Genomic DNA, 17,488 nt, shown 5'->3' on the forward strand with positions numbered 1-17,488 from the left:
GTCTACAATATCGCCAGGCAAAGGGAACAAAAAGCTGGACTGAACAGGCAGGAAGGTATGCAACACATCCAACACTATGAAAAACCGATCTCCACATCCCTTCTACAGTAATATGAAAGGCCACTCTGGGTCTCACTCCAACAGTTCATGGATGATCTTCCGAAGGACAGATGTGAAGACCTCAGAGAAATCATATTGGAATTGATTAATGTCATCTGATCAAGTCATCAGTGCACAACAGATGCATCTTTTTTTGCAGCCCATTGATACTGTCATCACCTGGCTTTACGCTCTTTTTCCTGGCTAAGACTATTGGGTTTCAAACCTGAAGCAAAATGTAGCATTCTGAACCTCCCTTGTTTGTAGAACACATTATTTGGATCATGTCGATGATGAGATGTCTCAGATGGAAACAGTCAATTTGGAGGAGAGAAAAAAAAAAAAAGAATGTTGAAAACGTCCCTATGAATCACATGTCCATTGGTATTACCCTCAGAGTTCAAATTCCTCAGTTTCTTCAAAGTTAACACCATGACCACCAGAGAGGCCAATAGAGACGCAGAGGAGGACACAATCAATCTGCCCAGCCATTAAGTCTTCACTGGTGGCAAGCAATGAGTTCCCAATTCACGCTCCCTCTTGTTCAATTACCTGTTCCGCTAGGAGGAAGCAAATAACCCTACCTGGAAAAGTGCAAATCCATAATCAGCAACTGCAGGAAATTGCCCTTATGACATGGCTAACCCCACTTTTTGCCTGGTATTCGATGCAATTTTGACCGAAAGTGCACTGGGTTCCTGCTAACCAGTTCCCCAGTGCCAGATCTCGTACCAAAGAGGTTCCCCGAGGGCTGCAGCGTGTATGGTGCCATCCTCAGAGACCCCCTCACCTAGCACACCCAGACTACTATTGCAGGCTGCGTGTCTCAGTGCAGCTAAAAGTGAAAACACGACATGGCACACCGCCTGTGCGCCATGTACCCAAACACTACGCGCAATACATGTAAGTCATCCCTACAGCAGGCCTAACAGTTCTAAGGCAGGGTGCATTATATTACATGTGAGGACATATCTGTGTGAGCAGATATGCCCCAGCTATGCCTTAGTTGATTCATAGACATGGTGAGTGAGCAGAAAAGTCATTTTAAGTACATGTGCTGGAAACTGGTCAATACGAGTTCCCCATCTACGTATAGCTTCACTGAAAATAGGGATCTTTGGTATCAAACATCTCATATGGATACACCCTCACTGATGCCAGTGGTGGATTTATCAATACATGCACCCAGAGAGCACCTTCAAGGTGGCCCTGAAAACCTACCAACTGTCCATGTGGGGACTGACTGGTTTTAGCCAGTATGCACCACCAGATATGAGGTTGATCTCCTAGGGCGAGGGCCTGTGCTTTTGGGCGGTCAACCACAAAGCCTGCTCTGGGAAAGGTGTTTTAAAACCCCCACCCAAAAGGATGACCTGTAAATCTGCATTCCAATTTGGGGGCTTCAAAGAGGCCCACTGCTCTTGGTATGCAGATCTGGCTTTGCTCACAGGAGCGATGCCGACCCCGGGTTCATTTGGCATCTGGACAGGCGGGAAATTCAGAATTCAGGGAGGTGTGCCCATCATCTCAGGTCAGCCCCTAAAACTCAAGGTGAGCTGCCTGATGTGGACACATCTTTTTAAAAAACTGCCTTCTTGGTGTTGGCAGACTTAGGAACTCTGTGACACTGTTATGCCCCCTTCCCACAGTAAGTGGTCATAAAGGGGGTGTAGTGACTCCAGGGGTAAGTAGCACATTGGCTACCACACTACATTCCTCAATGTGCCCCTAAATGCAGTATTTAGAGGAGCCCCTGGCACCAGAAAAGTAGATTCCTGACAACCTAAGATGGAGGACACTTAACAACCGACAAAAGCAAAGTAAGAAGAAACTGACCTGGAACAAGCCCTGCAGGCCTGTATGCAGCTCCTGCCAAATTGCACCAAAGTCGACCTGTCCTGCAGCTCTTGTACCTCCAAAGCCTAGGAGGACTGCCTGCCTCAAACAAAGACCCAGGAACTCCCATGGAGCAGCAGAACTGCTTCTCTGAATTTTTGCAGGCACCCTAAGACAAACTGCGAGGACTCCATCCCAACAAAACCCCAACTCCTGTAAACACCACTGCACCTGTGCTGCATTGCCCGAGTTCAAGTGGACCAACGGTGCCAGCATGGTCCACCAGACCTGCAGAGAAAAAGCCCACCATGGAGTTGCCCACTGTGGACCCCCAACAAGACGACTGCCACCTCTGCACACAGGCTCCCTAAACCATAAGTGCTCCAGTGAAGAAAACCCAACATCTCAAAGCACCTCTGTGCCCCTAGCACATAGAGAAGAGGTCCCAAGGTGTACCCACGTCCACGGAAATCTCAAGACCGGAACCACTTTGTCAGTTCCTTCTGACTGGATCCCCAGTCCTCACCTGCAGCATCTTCTCTGCCGGACCAATCTTTACTGCTTAACATTGGGTACCCATGCCTCATTCTGCAACTCTGCATGCGGCCACTGCAGTTTATTTGCAGATGTCTCAAACTCTTCAAACCCATTTGTCGCTGTAGAAAGCTGGCTTTTTATATGAAAATGAGATATATTGTGCAAAGAGTCCAGGGGTTCCCTTACTAGTGGGTAGGGGCTTGCTCTAGCAATCTCAAGGTGGTACTGAGAGGGTTGCTAAATCAGATACTTGATACAGATAATTGTCTTTTTTGGGTCCTTCTAGAGATTGTTTCATTCAAAATTGTAATGCCGCAAAAGATCTTGCAGTGTCAAGAGTCACCGTTGACTGCTTGCAAGTAGCCATCAACATGCATGGCATACAGAGCGCCGGCATCGTACCATAAAATATTAGATATATTTATACCTCAAATGTTTAAATGTTGTGGCCTTGATCCGTAATATCCAAGGACCACTGATCCTGCAAGTTGTGGGAAAACTATTGAAGCATTATCTACAGCAGAGTCTATACTGACATTTCACTCCACTACAACAGCATTTTATTTTTATTTCCATCTTCCAGCAAACATTTTATTTATGTGGCCATGTCTGCCCTGTTTTGTCAGTGAATTGGCATCCAGTACAGTACTCTGGACCTAGATGAGAACGTGTCCTTGCTGGTTAGGCGGATTATGAATGACAGGGTTTTCCATGATTGTAATTCCTCCTCCATATATATGAGCAATTGGAATAGGTTTTACAGCTTTCCTATTAAAATTCATAAAGAAAAAACAAACTAATTTCTTGTTTGCTATAGAAAACTGGAAGTGTTTGGTCGGTCGCTCCAAAGGGTATGGAAACCCCCAAAATAAATCTGGTGGGGAAATCCACCAGTTGCAACTGTATTATGCTCTGAAGCTCTAGTATGAGACAAATGGACCTGACCCATGCTCTGCAGTTGGAGGCAGAGTGGTGTAATTGCTCCATATATTGCCCCTCAATATATTGACTGTTGAAGACATGCTCATGTTGGTACCTCAATGCTTGACACTAAATTATTCTGGATTATGTGTGTTTTGCTCTTGTTGACAATAACGTGCTTACATCTTAATTTGTAATTTGATCAAGTTCGACAAGGTGGATGTAAACGACTAGGCTCATGTAGACAATGTTTGTTGTTGACGAGGCCTTCGCTGCAGATGAGGCCTTCGTAGAGAAAGCAGTCATAGACAAGGCCGTCGTCAACAAAGCATACAGAAACAAGGCCATCGTAGATGTGGTTCCAAAGACTAGGTCACTGTAGGCAAGGCTGTAGTAGTAGACAACCATCAGAAGAGGCTGTCGCAGATGAACATCGTGGCTGAGACTGTCACAGGTGACTATCATAGAAGAGGCCGTCGTATATGACAGTCGTAGACGACCATCGTAGTTGAGGCTGTCGTAGACCACTATAGATGTGGTTGTCATAGACAACCATCGTAGATGAAGTTGTCATGGACCAGCATCATATATGAGGTTGCCGTAGACGACCGTCGTAGATGATACTGCCATCATATATGAGGCTGTTGTAGCTGGCCATCATAAATGAGGCTGTCATATAGAACCATCACAGATGAGGCTGCCATAGACAACCATCATAGATGAGGATGTCATTGACAACCATTGTAGATGAGGATGTTATAGACAACAATCATAAATGAGGATGTCATAGACAACCATCATATGTCATAGACAACCATCGTATGTCATAGACAACCATTGTAGATGAGGATGTCATAGACAACCATTGTAGATGAGGCTGTCGTGGATGACTGTCGTAGAAGAGCATTGTAAATGAGGCCGTCGTAGATGAGCATTGTAGATGAAGCTGTTGTAGGCGACATTGTAGATGAGGCCATCGTAGGCGATCATCATAGATGAGGCCTTTGTCAAAACGACCACTGTAGATGAGCGTTGTAGGCGACCACTGTAGACGACCATCTACGTAGATGACCGTCGTAGACGACCACTGTAGACGACCATCTACGTAGACGACCACTGTAGATGACCGTCGTAGACGACCACTGTAGATGACCATCGTAGACAACCACTGTAGATGACTGTCGTAGACGATCGTCATAGATGAGGCCATAGTAGATGACCATCATAGATGAGGCCACCATAGATGAGGCCACCGTAGATGAGGCCATCATAGACCACTGTAGTTGACAGTCGTAGACGATCACTGGAGATGACAGTCATAGACGATCACTGTAGCTGACTGTTGTGGACGACCACTGTAGATCACTGTCTTAGACGATCGTCATAGATGAGGCCATAGTAGATGACCATGGTAGATGAGGCCCTTCGTAGAGGAGGCCATTATAGACCACTGTAGTTGGCTATCGTAGACGATCCCCGTAGATGACTGTGGTAGACGATCACTGTAGATGACCATCGTAGATGATCAAGGTAGATGACTGTTGTAGACGACTGTCATAGATGAGGCCATCATAGATGACCATGGTAGATGAGGCCATCATAGACGAGGCCCTTCATAGACGAGGTAATAATAGTCAACACTGTCATCAACCACCTCAAAGTAATTACTGTGAATGATGATTTTACAGGCGGTTTTCAGACGCCCAATTGTAAGGTTAATGAGGGTCTCTCTCTCTGATGTATTGCCAGAGTTGTTGAGGGTCTTTTTCCATTTTTTTTTTCCTGTTAGAAGTGCCTTATGAAGACTCATGGTAAGTATGTTTATGGTTTTTCTGTGTGCCTTCTGGAGGGCCTGGCACAACGTCTCACTCTGACCTCTCTTGTGAAGGTGAAGGAATCCTCACTGTCCTCATTATTAGTGACAGATTTAAGATTCTGTAATCCCAGTAATAGCCTCATCTCTCAGAACGTGATAGTTTTTGAGGAAACGGTTAGACATATTTATGTAGTCTTTTACCTTGTTTACTGCTACTCTGACATATTAGTGCCAGGTTTAGAGAAATGAAACTGGAAATATAATCTTGGATGAGCCAAAAAGTAAAAGCTGGAGAACTGAGCACAGCTCAGAGAAACTCGCTTCACACGACATGCGGTGGGAAATCTGAGGGACTCAGCCTCTCTAGGGAGTGTTCTAGAGGGTGCTGTCGCCTGACTGGTTATAGTTCAAGTTTGGTCCTTTTTTTTAAAAAAGGACACGGATAGGCTATTAAACTGACCTTTTCATTGCTATTATAGCCTATGATAGTGATATATATATATATATACACACTGCTTTATTAAGTTACCAGGAACTCCCATCTCGACGACAGGGAATGATTCAAGCATGTGAATCTATGAAGGATCCAATACTGGAGAACCGCTAGTTACCTGTGGGTAAAGGGCTCTTCTCACATAGCCAAAGTAAGTTCAGTCCAGAAAGGCATTATGAGATGGTAATAATAGATTTGAAGCCAAGGACTGCAGGAGCTCAGTAAAGAAACAGATTATCACGTTGAGTATCAAAAGTCATTTTAAAAACTGCATGAAGACAGTTAAACTCTTTAATCATATGACCAGTAAAGATTGGCAAATATATTATGGGGACAAGTCCACCCCATGGTATTAAAAGCCAGCTCCAGAATTCATATGAGGCAACAAATCATCCACTATGCAAACAGTCATCCTCATCTTACACTGGTTCTGTCTCAGGTAGTTGAAGTGCATCAGAAAAATGTGAGCCACTGAGACCTTCAAATATCTGCAGAACAGGCAGATGTGCAGAAAGGAGCTCATGTTGAGAATTTGCCACTTATTTCTTTGCTCACCTCAGGATTGCATCAGACAATAAACAGTACGGAAATTGTATCAAAATTACAGACTCCAAGATCAGTACCAATACCCTGGCCAAAATATCCACTGATCTGCCTTTGATGGCTTTCCAAGTCTGCAGTAGCATGGTAGATGCCCATAACCAGGTAAACATCACCATAGAAGAAAAAGGACCGGTTTGCTATTTCTCCAAAATGGGGATTGGCTTAGAAGAGTTGTCTGAAGTCTCTGGAGATGGGCAGCTGTAACAGCAGTTTACAGCCTTGACCAGCGAGAAAGACTGCTGGCTGGTGATAAAGAAGAAAAATGCTGGAAAACAACTTAGTAGTTAAGTAACTCACTTGTCTTTAACAAAGGAATATTTAGATTCACATGCAATATTCTTAGAATATGAAAGAGCAATTTCATGGCAAGTGAGCAAAGAATAGTAGGATTACCTAAAGAGGCTCTTCAGCACCCCCTGTCCCAAACAAACATCAACCTGTTTCAGCATCCAAGAAACACAGACCTCCCAGGTTTATGAAGGGTTCCATATGGCTGCTTTGCAGATGTTCACCAGTGGTAAGTGTTGCAGCAAAACAGATAAAGCAGGGACTTCCTAATTTGAGGTGGGTAGTCATTCTTCGCTATCCCTAGCAGTTGCCCGAACTTCTGGTAGGCAAATTAAATGCAGTCTACAAGATATTCGCCTCTTTTACACTCGGCCTCAGCTTAGGTTTGCTTGAAGGCCACAACCAGCTGAGTCATCTACCTGAGTGACCTGAACCTGCTGATATAGTAGCAGAGTTATTTTTGGACATTCACTATATACATACACTTCGCAGATGTTGAAGTTGCTAGTGTTTGAAACAAACGCAACATCTGATTACGATGAAACAGGCAATATCTTTGGGAGTGAAATTAAAGTGTTTGTGGAGTGTCAGTTTAAGCCTTGTTAAGAGTGTGGCAGAATCGGATATCTGCTATAAATCTATGTATTTCCCATTCCGCTACACTTCCAGATCTCATGCCTAATTTGGAAGTGGGGAAACTGGCAAGTTTCCTAAGGTGGAGTATCAATTGGTTAGAAACATCTTGCCAACATATATCCCTGCCGCAGGGTCACCTGCTTCAGAAGGAAACTCCGAATTGACCTGCGTATCAGTTACATTGGTTTTTCAGAAACAACCCCTAGTTTGGTATTTCCTGTCGACCATTTTAATAATAATAATAATAATAATAATAATAAATAAATCTATTGCTTGGTTTGTTAAAACCATTGCAATATAACACACAACAAAACCCATTGTCAAAATACATCAAACATACACAAGTAATCATTAACATTAAAATTCCATTATTGCAAATTCTGACTTCAAAGCAGGAATAAAGGGCAGCATCCAAGGGAAGTAGCCCTGGGAGCAGAGTTAGATGACTGAGGCTTGTTCTGCCAATCATACCCATGTGCCAAAGTTAGGTGATGTAAATGCAACCACTGGGGTAAATGGGCAACTGCACTTTTGGCAAATTTTCTGCCCCACACTGCTAGGTACCTTTGAGCCAGATGTACTACGTAGGCCCAGGCACAGAAGTCCACTCCGGCGGCAGAGTTCGTGGAATTCGAGCACTTTGCGCTACGCAGATTAGTGTAGACATCCCAAATTCCAACAGTGGGCACAGAGCGGAGTTTGTTTGCAAGCACAACATTTGTTTTTGGCGCTGACAGGGGGCTCCACGATACTCTCGCTAGCGAGCATGCACAAGACTTTGCATTGCATCACGCCTCAACATTTATTTGCGTGTCTTTCAGCTGCAACAACAGCCAAAACAGTCCGGCTTGCGAGCGCGAATGCACCTTGCACAGATGTGCTACATGATCCACATTTAGTCAAAAAGAGGTTTTTCTATGGATTTTATACTCCAGTGGACCATACATGTTTTTTTTAGTGTGAAAAGCTTTTTTTCCCCCCCAAACAGGAAGGAAGTGCCGCAGAGACTCCACCTTCCTGTTTCTATCGAGCAGGCTCCCACCCCGAGCGCTTATCCATTTCCTGGTGACTTTTCACTGGATTTAGAAGTGAAGGTATCATTCGGTTTGTCTCTTGGATATCCCTTTCGATTTAAGGACTTTTGTTTTTCAGTATTCCTTTGTACTTTAATTGATTTTAAAATGTTATAGTGGTGGGTAGCCTGGAGTTTAAGTATGGGCCTAGTTATGTATTTTGCATGTTGTAAAAGGAAAATTTTAAATGTTGGCTATTGTTTGCATTTCATGGTTTTTTTTCTTCATAAAGTGTATATGTTGTAGGGTGATATTCAATGGCATAAGAGGATGTGTACTGAAATGTTTATAGTTCAGATAATTTTCGTGATTTGAATTGCTGAATGAATGATAGTGTTTCCTTTGTTGTTATCACCATGCCTCCTTATGGCCTTGTGTGTGTGTGTTTGTCATCATCCACCATTTGTCTTGGTTCTCCATGCTGTGTGACAGGGGCCATTTTGTGTAATCTAGGTCCATAGGCTTGCAAGTGTTCTTTCTTCTCCATGCCTCCTTGTTGGTGTGGTAGGGGGTCATTTTGTGCATCTAGCCAGTGTCCCTTTGCCAAAGGCTTGCACATAGTCTTTGTTCCTCATGCCTCCTTGCTCCTTTTTGTTGTTGTTTCACGATGTGGCTGACAGCCATTTTATGTATTCAGCCAGTGTCCCTTTGCCATAGGCTTGCATAATAACATCTGCAATTGTTAATCATTTGTTTAATGTAAGTTTATATTTTAATTTATAGTAATTTTATATATTTTTTGAAAATGTATTTAATTTTTTCATTTACATTTTTTTATTCTAATGTTACTTTTTATTTCATTTTTTAATTTTAATTTGTTTTACTTTCTTACTTATTTTTTTAGTGTTTTCCATTTTTTACCATTTTTATTTCATTTAAAACAGCATTTTGCTTGCCTTCATCCATCTATCCATCCATCCACCAAAGATGCACAGCAGCGCTACAGCATTCGGTTTCTTTAGGTGTATAATTTCCATTTCCTCCCGGATACCAGAGCTGTGGTGCACTGCAGACACATCAACAGCATCTCTTTTTTTTCCTAATGATTATTCCATTTTCCCTGGACCGCCTTACACCCAAGAGTTTTTTTTTTTTTTAAATATTATTTGATTTACCCATGCACCTCTCTCTAGCCATTCTCCTTTAAAACAGGTGGAGAGAAAGTAAAGAGCTATAACTACATGTTGTGCTTCCTGAATTGAAAGGCTAAGGAGGTCAGGCAAGTGGCAGCATTAATGACCATTCAGAGGATGTTCCAGGAGTATCAGGATGTCCAAAAGGTGTATACTGATCAAAACCCATTGGTATGGGAAGACGTACCAATGGTAAGTGCTCCTCAGAATGGTAATAAAGTATCTGGCTTACCCTGTAGACAGCATGTCTGCTGAACGTGTGTTCAGTGCAGCTGATGCTTTTGTAACAGTGAGAAGGACCAGTCTCTCACCTCAAAACGTGATGAGATTAACCTTGATCAAAATAAACCAGCATTTTATAACACTTGATTACACCGTCCCTGAAACACCACAGGAAGAGGATGATTGATCAGAATCAAGTGTGTTTGCTGACCAATTTCTAGGTGAACCACCAGAGTTTGAGGACGAACTCTACCTCCCGGACTGAGTATGCTAGTGCCACCATAGAACTTTTAATTATTTCTCCTTGAACTTCTTTCTTTCTTTGCAAAAATAAAAATTGCTGGTGGAATTTTATGTTTGTGTCTGATTTTTGCGGCTCCTCCATTTTTTATTCACATATATGGCCGGATTGGAGTTGGACCCTTGTGCAGTGAAGAAGCCCCCACATTCCTGTTAGGACATTGGAGACGATGACTGCCTCTCTCACATGTCAATGTCTATCCTTTTTTTTCACATCACCGAGCAGGAGGAGGAGGATGAGGAGGATGAGGAGGATATCCTGGGCGGGACTACCTCAACTGCTAGAAGAAGAAAGTTATTGACTTCAAAAAGAAACAATGATCATGGCGAACTCTAAGGCCTAGTACTCACTCAGCTGTGTGGAATGGAGAAAAGTTAATTGACTTGGGAAATACGGCTGAGTATGAGTTTGCTGCATTGCCGGCTCAAATGTGAAACTCCTCTAATGTTCTAGCTCTGCCTCTAAGTACTCTTGGTACACTCTTGACTTCTCATGAAGCTTACCTTGCTTCTTTTACAGTTACTGTTTTTTTCCAATGCGCAGGCCTTCTCGTAGTCCTCTTCTGTACGAACAAAACTTGGTGAAAGCTCAACACTCCAGCTTACCTACCGGACAAGTTCAGCCAAGCATCTAAGATTGACCAACATTCTAAGAACAATGTATATACACTGGGTAATTTGACCATAAAGTATCATTTTCCTTTTAACAATCATCATTATTTGGAACTGTGGGGGTTAATTTCAATCCTCCATATTTAGTATTTTTCAAACCTAGAAGACATAACATTTAGAGATATCCCATCTTGGGTCTCTCTGGGGCAGAAGGACTGTTTGCAATGCATTGAACTGAACTGAGTAATACTTACCTCTTCATCGTTTCCTTCCACAACAGATTGATAAAGGTGTGCTACTCAGCACCCAGATTAATATTGTTGTGGTTTCTTTTGTGTAGTGTTTGTCACACCTTTACCCAAATCCTCTTTCCCATCCATTTATCGAGCTCCTAACCCTCTTCTCCGGGGCTGTGTGATTTATTGAGATGTGACTTAATTTTACTCCATAAATGGATTAAACACTTGCTGGGGCGGATGTGGTGAAATCAACACCAATTCACTGCATGACCTTATATTAACTGAGCGTCCCATGACAGAGCCCCAAAAGCAACTTGGTTGACAGTGTGCAGATCCCTTGAATTGGGATCTTATTGATGGATAGAGTCCAATACATCAACTGGAAGAATGAGACAGTCTGTGCAGAATTAGCAGATAGAGTCTCTACCAGAAAGAGCATTACCGAAGGTATGTAAGCTTGTTCTTCTGATAAAGACTTCTAGTCGCAGATTCCTAGTTTCTGAACAGATACCCTGGAAGTATGATGAGCATATTTAGACTCACTTGCAGCATACGATTTAAAGACTGAAACAAAGATCTTGCATGTGCACAGTGTGCCTGAGCTAAGAGAGGTAAAGTATGGTTTGTAAGCAATCCAGATACAAACTACAGGAAAGTTTGTTCTGATTGACAGTTAAAAATATGTGATATTCTACATTCTCAGTTTGGACGAGTGGATTTAGGAAAACGGGGGGCACTATTAATGACCCTGTGCTAGGCCGTATGGTTGTCTGCAGATAAAGGAAACATTTTCTTGATAGCATAACGCCTGCTGTGGAAAAGAGTGACAAGGTGGTTGAACCCAGCAGGTGTCCGTGCTATCATTCAGGGGTGGAATCTGGTGCAGTTGGTGGGGGACATCCTTTTCGATCACTTGACAAAAAATGAAACAGAAAAAACATTGCTTATGCTTCCAGGGAACAGGAAACAATATCACCCAGGGTTCGTTCTCTATATCATTGGAAAGTGTTATTCTCTCCTCCTGAATGCCCTTTCATCACGGCTGGTGTAGAGTCTAATGAAGTTCTGTTATAGGTTCTCATAACTCCAAACGGGCAATAAAAAGATGGTTTCCAACTTGCTCCAAATATAAGTAAAATTTAACTTTCAGTTACCAGACACCAGCCTACTGCTGTGTAACGATGTAGACAGAATTATCCACTGAAAACTGGTATCCTAATCTCTTAATGTGTATCCTTCAGTCCCAAAGTTTGGACACCTAGTCTGTCGCAGAAAAGCATGGAGATGCTTGCCAACTCTGGGGTGTACCTCTACAAGCACTATTTTATTTTCAGAAACGTAACAGATTATTTTCCTGCTAAACATTAGCAGGGCTGCATCCTGTGCTATAAGCCATGTGAACTGTTGAGTACCTCAGGGGCTTGGTGAAATTTGGAATGCAACAGTTACCAATAAGTGCATTTGGCAACAATATCACAATAAAAAGGAGCATTTCCAAACATATACGAGAGCTTAATGTACTATTAGCTTAGCCCACATCAAAGCCTTTCGAACCAATAAATGTGCCTGATCTACATTCCGACATGGGACACTGCTTTTCTTATTGCTTTCACCTTAGTCAGCAGATATGGGGACTTTCTGGCTTATTTCTTCTTAAGATCCACGCAAGTTCTTTTTCTAGGGAAGTGGGGAAAACATATAATGTTTGGCAGACGGGCAGCAAACCACTAGCATGGTTGAGGCTCCACCAGCTACACAAGATACACAAGATCTGACTGCTAAACTTAGATCAGATGTACTAAACACTGGTTACTTAATACTGGTCGGAATTGAGAACTAGTTATAAAAGAAATAGTGACCAGTTGACCAGTGTGGTATTTTGTGAACCAACCTATGTACTAAGGGGTTGGTTCGCAATTTACTGAATCATAGTGGGTCACAATTTGACCTAGCTCACAATATCAATATCACAACTGCAGCCCACTACAATTCGCTACCATCAGAGTGATGGTGGCCTACTGGAGTCAATCTGCAAGAGTAAGCAATTTTTTTTTTTAAATGCAGCCTATTTCCTTGAAGGAAAATGGGATGTTTTAAAAATTAAAAATGAAAGGTTTTACAAACATTTTTAAGACTAGCCAGTGGTCCATGGAACCACTATATGCCCTTAAAAATGTTTTTTTTAATCAACATTCACAAATGGAAGGCAGTCCCTTTGGGACTTCTTGATAGAAAAGAGATTGCCACTATTTTTGTGTAGTCTGTAAAATATTGTTTTGCAACTGGATTTCAGTTGCAAAACATTAATGTATCCAATTACGGATCTCTATGTGGAAGAAACGCCCTGAACCCACCTGTCCCAAATACAGATTTGGTATGTTGTCACAAACTCATTGCGATCCGGTAATATGTTACTGAATAGCAATTTGTGTTTGGTATTTGCCAAATAGCCATTTCTGATGGAGACGTCAAGCCACAAAGTCCTCACATTTTGAATATTCCCCAGGTGTCAAACAGACTGGATCCAAAAAATAAACTTTTCAGCAGCAATTCTGTGCCCCGGAACATAGCCTCTGCGGCTCTGCACTGACGCCGTTCTGCTCTGGAAATGCCACCTGGGGACTGCAAGGCCTGCACTAACTGCGCGTCAAAGCAGAAGGCAACTTTGCGTCAGCCTCCTCCAATTTGCAGTCCACATGCAAGGTTCAATTCCTGATCTCGTAAAAGGCCTGAGCAGGTGTGGTAGTGATTGTAGAGGAGAGAGGAAACAAATGTCCTAATCTATTTAAAAAACAGTGGCCAAGGAGCTGACGGCAGGCTTGCCTGTGGCCAAAAGACTCTGTCATATGGAACAGGAGCAGAAATTCTCTAGTCACTGACAAGTGCACAGAATAAACCTGGTACTTCAACCACTTACTCCTCAGAAGCTTCCTGTAGCTTGGAAGTCTTTCCCTGAAGAAGGCAGCCATGATGGGGAAAAAAAGAACCATGACACTTGTTGGAAGAAGAGGACTCATTCAAGGACCCCTCTGCTTAACGAACTAGATCAAAAATCAAAACACTTAAAGGATAAGCAAGTGCATGAAGATTTTGAAGAACAGAGGTGTTTGGTGAGGGGACCACTGCAGCGAAAGGAGGTACGGCTGACATCAAGCTGAAGGTAAGGCTAAGAACAAGCTGATGGGACAAACCTTAAGAGCTTTTCATTGGGCTTTTTCAATTAATATTCAAGGTTTTCTAATTTTCTCCTTACCAGCGTGTGCAGAACTTTCCAGGAGAAAGTATGCACTAAGTAATACAAACAAAAGGCTATTTAAATATAAACTTTTGGTCCATTTAAAAAGAAAAACACATTAAAAGATGGGTCTTTGATTCTAAGGGCCTGTAGAATGCTTCCTTTACTTACAACATTAATAACAATAAGAAGGGCTGGTTTTACCATGATGTTTAAACTACACAGGGTACACAGATTCAAATAATTGTCCCATTAACCAGTGAAGCACTATTTAAATAGTATGATAAACTCTAAGCTTCAAATATGATGCACTTGAAAGATTAACAGTTGAGTAGCATACCTGCCATGCCCTTGACAGACCTGTTGAAAAAATCATAATAAAAGAGGTTGACACAATTTTGATGTATTTATCTGTAAAGGCTACTGCTGGAAAAAGCACATGCAAGAGCCCAGTATCAATTTACCACCCTGCATTCATTTGGATCACATCTCTGGGAACACTGATACATAACCATGACATTTTCTATTTTCACTTGTTATAAACAGGTCTTTTAGTGGGCCAAACAATTTCTAAAAAGGTACAGGCAAGCTGTGTTGTCTCACTTCTGTGCATGAGAATCTATGTAATGTTAATTTAAGGTACCTGACAAGTCACTTGCTTTTCCTTTGCAGTCTTGAGCCTCAAGCAATATTCCCCTCTCAAGAGCTAAGGGCCTAATCTCCTAGATTTTCTTTTTCCGTTGCAATGATCATAGCTCACCTTGTTCTAAAAACGAATAGATATTTGTAGTATTATTTACGTGACTCAAAACCTTGCTGTTACAAAAATATGTCTCAGATGATCTGAATGTTAGGCCTCTTGTCCTGAAAACGTTTGCCTATTGATGGCCCATTTGCAGGCGCAATCATTGTCTTCGTATGACCCCCATTTAGCCAAAATTGCATCTGCAGCTTTGGTCTCCTGTGTTTACGGGAATCTGGTACGACTCTTTCGTATTTAAAGTATTCAACATATTGACAGATTTCCAGATGTTCTTCGTAAAAACCACTAGATTCTTATAGCTTCCTTAGCTGTGAAGACTTCTTACATGGTTATCTTGTATAAAAGGTCACTGGGTATCTGATAAATGCATGCTGGTATTACCTCAAACATTGTAATTATTTCCCTGTCACAAAATCTTGGCATGCAGCAAAGGGGAATATTCCTTGGCATGAACAAAATGTTCTTCCTCTGACAAAGTTAAAGATCTGCTACTATCTACAATCCCTCCAAAAAATACTTTAGTCTTTTTTTAACATACATTTTGACTTATTGCTAATTGTAAAACCTAGCTGGAGGAAAAAGCCATGGCCTTTTGGGTCTTTGTCTAGTAATTGGTAAGACCTGTGAATACCTCAGTCATCAAGGTAGTGTTATATATGCGGTCCCTACCTCACGAGACGTGCTGCAAACATAGAAACGTTTTATAAATACAATTTATTATCCAATCTGGTGAAACTTTAGAATGATAATGCTTTGCATCGACCATGAATCTGGCTTTGTCAGCCTAATTTGTGTGTTAGTAAAAGGTCCTCTTCCTGATCCCATCAAGTACAATTGTCCACCCAGAGCTTTATGACCATACCCAATGTCAGAAAAATAAATAAGATGGCACCAAGCACAAACAAGGATGATGCTACAGTTCCATGTCACAAAGTAGCGTCATTACAGTCACAACGATTTGTATTGGGATCGGTTTCTTCTCTGCCGTTCATGGCTTGATTCAGCCCAACCTTGAATGTTAGGGATGCCATGCTTTGCATGTGTGACTGTGAAAATAAATCAATTGGGGGAGAAGGGTGAGCAGGGAGCTCCTGGTGGGGCATTTGGACCTGTTCATATCTGTACCTTACTACTAATATGGAAGTTACCTAAAGGAAAACTGCAGTATAGCTTCTTTGCAGATATTAACAGATTTGCATTCAAATGTTTTCAAGAAAAAGCTACCAGAGCACTAGATGTGAGGAATGGATTCAAAATGTTAGTCTAAAAAATACCCAGGATAATTTTGGGTAAAAATAGTGATTTGGCTACATGTGGTGGTTCTCATGGGGAATGTTTCCGTGACACAACATATTACACGTTTTTTTTTTGTTGTTAACTTGCCATGGGATGTATATAAATGCCAATAAACTGCCACCATTAATGGCTAAATTAAGGTTATCCGTGTACACCATTGCTGGCACACAATTAAAGAAATCACCGTGAAACATTATTGCATAATACTAATAAAGGTTATTTTTTTTATTATGAAAATAAACTACATACATAACTTTAGTTGGTTATGAAACAGTTGTTTTACTTTTATGTTACAATCAGAACAGGTTTCCATTTACTAAAGCAAAGTCTTTTCCAATCACTTTTTAAGAAACACGGTCTATGTTCAATAAATGGAACGAGGCTTCGGATTTTAACGGTGCTATATATTTAAAAATATATATACAACCAAAGTAGGCTAAAATATTTTTACAATATTCGAAACAATATTAAATATCTTCATAAAGCCAGTGTTTACTAATCACTGCATTTTGAGCAATCGAGTTCACATTTTAATTTCTAATATCAACAGGTGCTCCAGCTGGTGATGCAAATATTACTTTGGAAATTCAGAACTTAAAGAGGCTTTGCAATGGTCAGTGCACCTCTGCTAGACTGGAGATGGCTAGATTAAATATTCATTTATAATTTTATAAATCAGTCCAAAACAATAATTATGAGCCATAACGGACATGTTACACTTACTGCTCAAGAGATCCGGGTTAAAACTGATGACCACGTGCCACCCCCGTACCGCGCACCATCAATACAAACGCACATAGGCATTCGGATCGTGTAAACGGACATTTTAAAATGATAAGTCAATCAAAACATCGGCAAGAGCAGGCTGGCGTTGAGTTTGTCCCACGTACCCTGTATAGCTACACTCCTTCGTCTTTGACGTCTGTGGATACTATTGCTAATCACTGCTGAGGACACTGTGTTGCAGCGGTTGGTTTTGAGGGCACGTGTATTACTGGGTAAGTTTTCTGGCACGTTTTCTTCTCTTGTCGTTTGGCAGTTATTCCGTCCTCTTCACATTTGATCGCTTTGGATTCACCAAGAGTTACTGACCTACAGGTAAAGCAGTAATTCTAATTTTAAACATTACACTGAAATACAGGTCATAATAGTACGGTGAAGTCAACAAACCCCGTGAAAAGATTGTTCATTTATATAAATAGCGGTCAACTGAAAAGCACTGTTAAAAAAAAAAAAAAAAAAGAACTGATGGACGTAATTCATGGATTTGTTCTACAACCAACAAAAGTGTGACGGCGCAAACAGTGGTTAACATTATTATTCAGGTAGATCTTACAACGCATAAAATGCTGTATCATTGGGAGACAATAGCTTCGAGTTACTGGC

General features: G+C 41.6%; 1 protein-coding gene across 1 annotated transcript in view; it reads right to left on the bottom strand.

Moving 5' to 3' along the window:
• Positions 1-16,309: 16,309 nt before the first annotated feature.
• The window catches only part of SPDL1 (spindle apparatus coiled-coil protein 1), a 210,834-nt gene continuing 209,655 nt past the window's right edge, over positions 16,310-17,488 (bottom strand). Inside the window, exon 12 of the mRNA XM_069201714.1 lies at positions 16,310-17,194. Coding sequence (XP_069057815.1) covers positions 17,044-17,194 — 151 coding nt within the window. The 3' untranslated portion in view covers positions 16,310-17,043. The remainder of the gene's footprint in view (positions 17,195-17,488) is intronic.

Source organism: Pleurodeles waltl, chromosome 7, assembly GCF_031143425.1.
Source record: "Pleurodeles waltl isolate 20211129_DDA chromosome 7, aPleWal1.hap1.20221129, whole genome shotgun sequence".
In the NCBI taxonomy this organism is placed as follows: domain Eukaryota; kingdom Metazoa; phylum Chordata; class Amphibia; order Caudata; family Salamandridae; genus Pleurodeles; species Pleurodeles waltl.